This window comes from Corvus brachyrhynchos, unplaced genomic scaffold (genome assembly GCF_000691975.1).
Source record: "Corvus brachyrhynchos isolate BGI_N302 unplaced genomic scaffold, ASM69197v1 scaffold68, whole genome shotgun sequence".
NCBI lineage: Eukaryota > Metazoa > Chordata > Aves > Passeriformes > Corvidae > Corvus > Corvus brachyrhynchos.
The window spans coordinates 1,688,659-1,699,774 of NW_008240039.1; the positions used below are offsets into that span (position 1 = coordinate 1,688,659).

The 11,116-nt window shown below is 45.0% G+C and overlaps 1 protein-coding gene and 1 long non-coding RNA gene across 2 annotated transcripts in view; one reads left to right on the forward strand and one right to left on the reverse strand.

Moving 5' to 3' along the window:
- On the forward strand, window positions 1–946 carry B3GALT6 (beta-1,3-galactosyltransferase 6; the record flags this gene model as incomplete). The annotated part of the gene is made up of 1 exon (XM_008641221.2): window positions 1–946. A coding segment is annotated over one exon (720 nt), but the record flags the coding sequence as incomplete, so codon positions are not given.
- Window positions 947–5,900: 4,954 nt separating this feature from the next.
- Window positions 5,901–11,116, reverse strand: part of LOC108449094 — an 18,484-nt gene continuing 13,268 nt past the window's right edge. The window contains exon 4 of the long non-coding RNA XR_001865197.1: window positions 5,901–8,469. This is a non-coding gene — a long non-coding RNA (uncharacterized LOC108449094). The remainder of the gene's footprint in view (window positions 8,470–11,116) is intronic.

Consider the following 11,116-nt stretch of genomic DNA (forward strand, 5'->3'; position numbering starts at 1 on the left):
GGGCACGTGTGGAGCCGCTTCGTGGTGGGCACGGCGGGGCTGGGCGCGGAGGAGCTGCGGAGCCTGGAGCTGGAGCAGAGCCGGCACCGGGACCTGCTGCTGCTGCCGGAGCTGCGCGACTCCTACGAGAACCTCACGGCCAAGGTGCTGGCCACCTACGTGTGGCTGGATGCGCACCTGGACTTCCAGTTCGCCCTCAAGGCTGACGACGACACCTTCGTGCGCTTGGATGTGCTGGTGGAGGAGCTGAGGGCCAAGGAGCCGCGGCGCCTCTACTGGGGCTTCTTCTCGGGCCGCGGGCGGGTGAAATCCGGGGGGAAATGGAAGGAGAGCGCCTGGGTGCTGTGTGATTATTACCTGCCCTACGCGCTGGGCGGCGGCTACGTGATCTCCGCCGACCTGGTGCGCTACCTGCGGCTCAGCAGGGACTACCTGAACCTGTGGCAGAGCGAGGACGTGTCCCTGGGGGTGTGGCTGGCGCCCATCGATGTGAAGAGAGTGCACGACCCCCGCTTCGACACCGAGTACAAATCGCGGGGCTGCAACAATAAATACATAGTGACTCACAAGCAGAGCATCGAGGACATGCTGGAGAAGCACCAGACGCTGGCGAAGGAAGGGAAGCTCTGTAAGGAGGAGGTTAAACTCAGGCTTTCCTACATGTACGACTGGGGAGTGCCTCCCTCCCAGTGCTGCCAGAGGAAGGATGGCATCCCCTGAAAGCCTCAGGAAGGAGGAGGCGAAGCGATGATGGACTCTTGGTTGCTGTTACACGGGGAGAATCCCATTAACGAGGGGTCAATTACTCTTAAAAAGATTTTGCACGACTCATTCTGTCACCCTGGGACTTCCCGGGAGCTGCTGACGTGGCATGGTTAGAGATGCTTAAAAAAAAAATAGGTGACAGAATGCACAGAAAAGTCTCAAATGCCAGGACTGAAGGCAAATAAAAGGGGGCAAAACACGGATAGTAGGGAAAACGAGGAGAGAACTGGAATGAAAAGTTGCTGGGAGATTTTGAACAGATTCTGAGGTTTATTTGCTAAAGATCATGCCAGGCTTTTATGCTGATAACACTGAAATGAGGCCACTGTTGATTCCTTGGCAAGGAAGTGCCAGCTTGGCACGGAGGGAGGAGCCCAGTGGAGCTGTTGGTGCCAGAGGAAACATGTTATTGCCACAGGCAGGAAAAGGTAATCCCGTTTTTCCTGGGATACCTGCAGGGAGAGCTGTCTTTGGCAGGGAAGGGAGTTACTAAATCTGTTAATTTCTCTCGAAGCTTTTTGCTGTTTTAAAGGCAATGTGTACATAAATGATCTGGCAGCTACAAAAATGTATTTAGGGAGGTGGCTGAGGTGGGTATTTGGCAGATGCAGAGTTTATTCTCTTATTTTGGGAGCACTGTCCTCCTGCAAAGCCTCCAGGTGTTGTTTTGTAGCTCATCCTCCACAAGAAACATTTCCCTCCAACAGTCAGTAACTCCCTGGCTGCTCCAAGACATTGCAGACTTCAGATTTATATTTATTTCTAATATAAATGAGCAGGAATTGATCAGTGGAAGTTCCAAAAACATTGCCCAAAGGTGGGCACTTCAGGTATAAAAGTGAACTTGGTGTAGTCAAGAGAAACGGGTTCCTCCACCCCAAAAATTCCACTTTATTTCTCTTTTCAGGACACTAAAAAGTCACATTTAGGTGCCGAACACTGGGGGGATTCTCTCATTCTCTCCAAAAAACACCTTGGAGAGGAACTAAAATTGAATTAATTGAAGGGACACATCCACAAATGGGATTTTTGTCCCTCAGTCCTGGCTACACCAGAATAACCCTGGCACTGGCAGAGGTCCCACAGGACTCAGACATTATTTATTTATCTCCAGACCTTCAGCTGCACCTGCCATTCAAGCATTTTTGAGTGGCAGGGGGGCCCCGCAGCTGCCCCTGCCATTCAAGCATTTTTGAGTGGCAGCTGCTCCAAAACGCCCAATATTTTTCCCAGTGCTACTCCAGTCCCCTGTGCCAGCTGCAGCTCTTGCAGTGGGAGCAGTTTTTACTTTGTACATGTAAAAGTTCTTTTTTTAAAATGTCTTTTTGTGACCAGTTCTGGTGTTTTGTTGCACTCTGCACTTTCATTCCCATTCCGTTCCTTCCCAGCTCAGTGTCTGGAAGAGACAAATGGCAAAGAAAAATTCCTTTTAAAAAAGGTGCCAATATCTCTTTAGTTTTGCTTCTTAGCAAAATTAGGAATTCAGACCAAAGGGATCAAGTATGGAGTGGTTTTTTTTGTTATTCTGGTGCTTTAATTAATTATTGAGGATTAGAAATCTTCTGCAGAGGATTTTTCTATTTTAAAAATTTCAACAAGGCTTTGACTTCCTCCTAAAACAAAATTAAAATACTGCAAAACTCAATTATTTTAGCATGTTAAACTAAATTATTATTAGCATCCATCCTAATGCATGCTTCGGGATTAGCAGGGAATGTCTTTTTCCCAAAAGAATCCTATTCCAAACCAGGAATTTACCAAGATGACAGCAAATCTCCATTTTTTTAACCATCCATTTGCCATCTGGGCTTCATCAGTGTTGTCTGGAAATGTGATTATAAATACTTGTAATGTGAATATTTATTTATAATTATTGCCAGTGTATTCTCTATAGGAAAAATAAGCTGCTTAAATGTCATTTTTACACCCAGGAGGTGCTGGAACATCCTTGAAAAACAAGGATCAGGCAGGGCTGGAATTTTTGGGGATCCAAGCCATTATTTGAAGCTGGATCAGAAGTGCAGATCCATGTGGGGTTTATCCAATTCCATCCAGAACTGGCTCCGTGGAAGTTGTTCCCGTTGGGATTTTGACTCCTCACTGCCCCCTCCCTCCCCCCCCCCCCAAAAAAGTGGGTTTGATCCCTAGGAAAATTCCTGGAGAAATGCTGGACCTGCAGCTGAGATTGGAGCCTGGAAAAGCTCACCCAGAAATGATGGATACACTCCATGGGGGTGGATATTCCATGGTTTTAGGGATCATTCCCAACCTCAGTGATTGCGGGATCTTGGTTCCATCTCAGGTTATCCCAAGTTTTGCTCCAGCTGGAAAACACCACAGGAGCTTTTCCCACATCCTTGGGAATTGCTTTGAATTCCCTTGGATTTCCCTTCCTTGTCCTTTAATTCCCTTTCTCTCCAAGGAGAGCCCTTGGATTCCAATCGCAGCTCCCTGGGAAATTCCCAAATTCATAAAAAATATCTTTAATCTCCTTTTTTGGGGGGGATATTTTAGAGGCAGATGGAATCATTTGGGAGAGAGCAAACAACTGGAAGTGGCATTTTGTGGTGTCCAAAGGTTGGACTTTTCCAGCCTTGATGATTCCCTAATCCCACATAGTTTGTGGAAAAAGCCAGAAAAAAAAAATAATAGTTTTAATTTCCATTTTACCTGAAAAAGACCTTTTAAGGTTATTTGGAGTCATCCAAATGTGTGTTCTAAATGAGTGAATCATTACAATTTTAGAATTGAAACCATCCAAAATTCATCTTTGGAGCCAAATCTGAAGCACTTTTGGAACAATAAATGAGTTTAACAATTAGCAGGAGTAATCAAAGGCTCTTTCCCACCTGCTCAGGATTAAATTCCCGATTTCTGCCATCATCTCCGAAGGTTTTATGGGGTTGTTTTACACTTCAAAGCCATTCTGGGATCATTTTCCTCTCGGGGAAATCAGATGAGGAGCCTGATTTCAGATTTTGGGGAGAATATGTCAATCTGCTGAGAAATTATTTGGATTTTGGGTTTTATTGCAACTCTCAGAGTGGGAATTTTGGGTTTAATGAAAATAAAATGACCCAGGAGCAGATTTATCTTTATTTTTTGTAGCTGTTTGTTTATTTAAAGAGTTTCTTTTTGGTTTTTCCTTCCTCAATATTTTATATTTTTTCTATTATTATTAAAATTCTCCCCTCAGCTTTCCTAGACTTGAGTGTGAACCACACTAATTTAATTTATTTTGGCATCCAGCAAAATTATCCATGTGCCATTCTTGAGCTTTTTGCTAATTCCAGAATAATTTAAATTAAAATAAATTAAAATAAAAAGAATTTTATTTTTTAATCAGAAATTAATAGAAATTAATCGTTCATTATATTCTCTGCTCATCTCTTGAAGAATTAGTACTGAATTATTTAGATCTGGCAATGGCATAAACTCAGAAAATCTGCTTTATTTTCCAGTGATTTCTTTAAATTATGTGCAAAAATAAACATTGAAGCATTCCTTGCTTTACTTAAATTAAAAAGAATTTTATTTTTTAATCAGAAATTAATAGAAATTAATTGTTCATTATATTCTCTGCTCATCTCTTGAAGAATTAGTACTGAATTATTTAGATCTGGCAATGGCATAAACTCAGAAAATCTGCTTTATTTTCCAGTGATTTCTTTAAATTATGTGCAAAAATAAACATTGAAGCATTCCTTGCTTTACTAAATAAATTAAATAAATGAAGGAATACATGAAGTTTCACTTCAAAACCTCTCAAGCTGCTGAGAATTCCTATAATCACCTCAGAATTAAAAAATACCAACAATTAACTCTAAAAAATTGCTATTCCTGTATTGGAATCTTTTCTTTTCTGAATGTTCTTGTTCCTCTGAATTTTGTTCTGTTACATTTTGGACAAAACTTGAATTTCCTGGAGTGGAAATTCCTGATTTTTGAGGATTGAATTTGTATTTCCTGACATTTCAGGGACCAGGGTGGAAGCTCTGATGGAGAATTTGATTTTTATTTGGTTTCTTTTCAGCAGAGCTGAAATTTGGGGGATTTCTGACAACCTTGGAGCTCCTTCAGAAATTCCAGAGAGGGTGAAATAAAAATAAATAAAAATAAATGTCAGAGACTTCCCTTCCCTTCCCATGACACAGAATTCCAGAATAAACAAGGAATTAACTCTGCCCCAACCACTGCCCCTTGAAACTCCTCCATATCCAGGTTTTTCCCAAGGAAGTCACAAGTAAAAGGAATTTATTCCCAGCATCATCTCCTTTATTTCCCAGGAAAATTGCAAAGAAATCCATTTATTCCCAACCTAACATCAATTTTCCTGTTATTTTATCCACCTCACCCTTTATTTCCCAGGAAAATTGCAAAGAAATCCATTTACTCCCAGAATAACTTCCATTTTCACATTGTTTCATCCACTTTTACCCTTTCTTTTCCCTGGAAAATTCCACCTGGGAAACAAAATCAACTGAGGGTGAGGCCAAATTATTTTAAAGGGAATATTTCCCCCCCTGATTTCCTGGGAATATTTAATCCCTGCATTCCAATATTTTTAAAACTGATTTTCCTCCCCATTTCAAACATTCCACGCTCAAACAAAGAACTCAAACTTGCCACAAAGATTTAAAATAATCCTGATTTTTTTTTTTTTCCCCCCATAAATAATTCTGAATAATTTGGGGATTTTGCTGTTGAAGCAAAGGGATCCATTTGGGAATTTATTCCCAAATTTTCCTGCCTGTCGCTAGATGTCACTCCATGCCTTTGGAAGCACAGAAAGGATGAATCCCTTAAAAAAAAAAAGGGAATTAAACTGTCCAAAGACAGTTGTTTATGAACTAAAATCTGGTGGAGTTCTCTAATTTCAACATAAAATGATGGGGGAAAAAGCAAAAGGAGTTTTCCAATTAAAAAAATGGAATCAGGAGGGAATTATTAAGGGGAGCCACCGTATTTTTCCATGGAATTAATGGAAAATTAACGTGAAAACCCCTGAGATTTAAAGACAAACCTTTGCAGAAGCCCAAAAAACAGCCCCCAAAATATAGGGGGAAAAAAATTAATAAAATTTATTTCAAATTAATTTTAAAGCCCCCAAAATATAGGAAAAAATAATAAAATTAATAAAATTTATTTCAAATTAATTTTAAAAGAATAAAATTTAAATTAATTAACAATATTCTGGGAATTTTTTTATGGAACAACTCAAAACAACCCAGTCCCTGTGTTCCCTTTTCATCAAGAATTTTTGGGGTTTCATCAGCTGAAAATTCCCTGGGATTTCCAAAGGATTTCATTCCCAAACCTGTCTGTGTGGGACCCCTGCTCCAACTTTTGGGATGATTAAAGGATGTGTAGAAATTAAAAATTCCTCTTAAAAGTTATTGACGCTCCAGGAGCTTCCCAGGAGATTTTTTGTGGGATTGGGAACCGATTCCTCTTTATTTTCAGTGGAAAGATTCCCTGAAATTTAGGGAAGTTTGGAATTCTGTTACACTGAGGAACATCTACTGATGGAAAACATGGGAAAAACGTGGAAAAATCCGGACACTGCTCCAAGGTTTGGAGGAAAGCTCAGAAATCCACTGAGCTCTGGATGTGCCAAGGAATGTCCAGGAAGTTGGGAAGGAGCATCTCCTCATGGAAAGCCACAATTCCCACTTTCTGGTGGTCCCTGTCATTCCCTGCTTCCCTTGACAGCCAAAATCCCGGGAATGTGAGCCCTGTTTATTTTCCACCCTCCAGCGCTGGCAGGGTGGAGCAGCTCCCCCAAAGTTCTGGATCCACGAGGAGCAGAAGGGGCTGGAAAATGAAAAATTCCCGATTTTTGAAATAAAGGAAAATGTTGTTGTTGCCGGTGATCAATGGATTTGGGATGGTGCCAAAGGGCTTGGAATCATCACAGCACGAGCCACTGGAAAAACATTTATGCAGAGCTGATCCTGGCCGGGAGAATTCCAAATATTTACTTTGGATATTTATTTTAGGGAAGGACTCGAGCCAGGATGATGGAGCTGGATTGCCAAAATCCCAACGGTTGAGGTGCTAAGAGCCGGAATTCGGGGCCAATCCCTCTGATCTTATCTTGTCTAATTATTTCTCCTTCTTTCCATGCCCTGATCCCACGAAAACAAGTGTCCTGCTCCCCCCTGGGAATGTGCTAGGCTGGATCCAGGCCAGATCCGTGGCTTTGCTAAACTCAAATCCCAGACCGGGATTAATCCTGGAGTTTTGTGCAGTTTCCTGGGTGATTTTTTCTGCCTGGATTTGCAGCTCCTCAGAGTCCAGAGTTTCTCTGCAGATGCCGCTGTCCCTTCCCAAAGGCAAATCCTGCTGGGTTTGGTACAAAAAACATCAGGAGAATCCTCAGCCACACCAGGATCTTCCCAATTTTGAGGTGCTGTACACGAGAAGCTGGAAAAATTGGGAGTTCTCCTGCTTTTCTTTACCATTCCCAGCCCTTTATTCCATAGGGATTCCTGGCTAGGAAGAAGTTCTGGGTTTTTTTCTTCTGTCCTGCAAAGTTCTGCAGGGTGGGGGTCACTCAGCTGCTCCTTGGAATCTTGGAATTAAAGCTGGAAACACATTCCAAGATACGAATCCAAGCATTAACCCAGTCACCACTAAACCGTGTCCCCAAGGGCCACATCCACAGGTTTTTGGGACACTTCCAGGGATGGCGACTGCACCACTTCCCTGGGCAGCCCATTCCAATGGTTGGCCACCCTTTCAGGGAAGAAATATTCCCAAATATCCAACCTCATCCTGCCCTGAGCATTGATTAGTGCAAGGCTGGGCCCTTTTTTGTCCTAAAAACAGCTGGGAGCAGTAAATTGGAGTCAGGACTCCTGGAATCTCCCACTCCATATCCATGCACAGACTTCCCAAATCATGGCCCAGCGCTGTGGATCCATAATTCCAGCAAAACTGAGAGGGAAGAGCTGCTAAAATGAAATTTTTGCCTCAGTTTCTCCCTCAGAACATTGGGAACAAATCGCTCCCCTCAGGCTCTGATCCCAAAGGCTTTGGGCTGCAGGCATGGCTGGATTTAGGGAAGAGCCGGATTATTTTACACTTTATAAAATTCCAATCTGGCTCCTGAAAAGCTCCATCAAAGCCAGAGCCCGTGGCTGGGGAGGTTTCTGAGGACAGGGAGAGGGATAAGAAAACAATAACCGGGATCCAATTTCTTCGGAGTCCCGGGAGAAGATAATTGGAGTCTCCAAGAGCTGCTGATAAGATCAGACTCAGTTGCTATTTTCAGGCTCAGACAGCAGGGCTGGAGACACCGAAATAAATCCTAAAACCTGAGCCCAGGGAGCTGCAGGCTCCCAAAGAGCTCTTTCTCCAAGGAAATCCATAAATTTTGCAAGGTGTGGGATACCGGGATTGGCCTGGCCCGGTTGTCCTCGGGGGCACCTCAGGGGTGGCAGATGGGGAAGGACTGAGGGGAAAAGGAGGAATTGAAGGGGGACAACGACCTTGCTTTTAATTCCAAGAGGAATTTTATCCTCCTTGGAGTGTCCCAGCAGCAGCTCCCTGCTGCAATTCCTTCTGGGAGAGAGACAGGGAACAACCAGAGCCGTGTTTAGTCCGGGGCAGGAGGCTGGAAAAGCAATTCCTGAGTGGACTCACGGTCTCCTGAAGGCACCTGATCCTGGCAGTGGCTCCAAATGGAACCTCAGGCATCACCTGGGGGAAGATAAAATAAACCTGGATTAGAAAACCTGGAGAGGGACTAATTCCAAGCTTAAAATTCCTATGGAATTTGGGGACAGACCCAGGCTCTTCACAGTGGCCGTGGCAGGACAAGGGACGATGGGCACAGTGACACGAGAGGGATTCAAACTGGATTAAAAGGAATTGTCCTCATCATTCCACAGTAAATTATTGGATCAGCTTGGCCAGGGACGTTGTGGAGTCTCCAACATTTCAAATCCAAGTGGATAAATCCCTGAATAACCCCAGAGCTGCCCCCACTTGGAGCAGGAGGCACCTCCAGAGCTTTTTCCAGCGTTAATTATCCCAGGATTGACAGCAATCCTGCCTCCCCTCACCCCTGGATGTGCCAGGGCTGCTGACAGAGGAGGGGATACCTCAGCAGCACCAATGCTTGGGATTATCCCATTTTTCCTCCCTTGGGTCCACGCTGGGAGCACCCCACCCCATCCATGTGGATCTGGTCATTCCCTGCCCCTGACAGTTGTTTATCCCAAAACATTTGGCTCTCGATGCCTTCCAGATGAAATCAGACATCAAAGGCCCCACATTTCCTTCCCTCCCTCTGCATTCCCCTTCCACATCCAGCCCATGGCCTGTATTGATCAGGGATTTCTCCATGGATTGGGAAGAGCAGCTTGGGAGGAAAAGGACAGGCAGGAGCCAGGAGCAGGTTGGGAATGGCTGCAGATTCCTGGATTGGGGAATTGGGAGAGGCTGAGTTGGCAGCAGCAGCAGGAGAATGGAATTATGCAGAAAACACAGGAAAATCCAGCGGTAGGAATATCAAACAGGTACCAGTGGGAAGGTTTTGTCCTTGCAAATGGGATGGAAAATTCCAGGCCAGTTCCCGCAGGAATTTGGGAGCCAAAGGGAGCTGCTTCCATTTCATCCCAATCCTAAATGGGGCTCCCGTGAGCAGGGAACCCCCAGGCTCGCCCTCCCCTCACAGCATCCCTGCTGGAAAGGTTCCTGGATTTGGGGAAAGGGTTCCTGGATATCAGGGAAAGCTTCTTCCCCCAGAGGGTGCTGGGGCCCAGAACGGGATCCTCAGGGAATGTCACATTCCCAAGGCCACCAGAGCTCCAGGAGTTTTTGGACAACGCTCTCAGGTGGGATTTTGGGGTGTCCTGAGCAGGAATAAGAGTTGGACTCTGATCCTGTGGATCTTTCCAGCTCAGGATATTCCCAAATTCCATGATTCCAAGTGTCCCAGTGTCGCCATTCCTTGAATTATTCCCGCTGTGCCCTTCCCTTCCCCTCCTGCCCGAGCACAGCCCGTGATTCCCTGATTTCCCTGGCGGGGAACACGCAGCCCCTTCCCTGCAATCAGGGAGTGTTTATCCCACCACTTCCCTTTCCATGGGAGGCCCGTGGCTTTTCCATTGCTTTTCCATGGCTTTCCAGACATCAAACAGCTCATTTCCCTTGGCTTTTGTCCGTGAAATGGGCTGGAACAGAGGCTCATAAACAACTGGATCAGGAATGCTGAGGTTGATTTAAAAGCCAGGAATTTTTTTTCCTGTCCTTTCTTAACACTTTAAATCCAACTTTTTTTTCAAACATTTTGCCCGTTCCCATCTCTGGTTTTGCAGAGCAGGAAAGGGAAAGTGAGGAAAAGATAAAAGTAAGGACAGAAATTGGGATGAAATGATCCTTCAAGGATTCTTGGGATCACCCTGCAGTGCTGGGAGGATCCTGCCCTGGTTGGGAACGGCGGATCCAGGTGAGGAATTTTTTCCCTGTTTTTCTCTTTTCCTGGGCAAATCCAGAACAATCCAGTGAAAGGAGCTTGGGCAAAGAACATTTTATTGGAGCTGCCCTGGGGAACAACAGCATCCAGGTGGTTCATTGAGGATCCCGAAGGGCTTTTCCAACCTTTGATTCCCAGATTTGGCAGGGATTGGGGCCCTCAAGAGCCCACCCGGATTTCCAGCCAGAACTGGAGAGACCTTCAACATTCCTGTGCTTCCCCTTGGACATTTTGGGACTCCAAACTACCTGTCAGAGCTTTTTCCCTCTCATTCCTACAAAAAAGTGGGAATGAAGAAGGCAATTCCTGTGGCTTGGGGGCTTGGGCAGGGTATAGAATACGTAGATAAAGAATTTGGCTGGGAAAATTTCTTCTAGTCCAGATCCAGCTGCTTGTCCCTGCCCAGCTCTGCTGTTTGCAAGCCAGAGTCCCAAAATTCCATTTTTCCATCCCTCCGAGATGGAGGATTTGGGCTGGCAAGTGGAATTTACCTCACATTTATGCCCATAATCCATAAAATAATCGCTGCAGCATCCTCCTGCTGCCTCCCTCCTCCTACAGCGTCCCTCCCTCGTCCTTGGGGAATGTTGGAGAGGGAACAGCCTTGTCACTACCTGGGAATTGCACTAATTGGGATATTTGGGATATTTAATCCCTGCTGCTGAAACCATCCCAGGCTGCTTGATAAAAGACCCCAGTGTCACGAACACAGAGGAGTTGTTCATGCCAGGGGCTGCTCCGGGTGATGGCTCCAGCCTGGCTGGAGGGAAAAGCTGTTATTAGGGAATTAAAGCGGCACAGACGACGTTCCAGCAGGGCTCCATCCAACCCACACGGGGCTGGGAGCAGGGAACTGCAGCCCTGGGG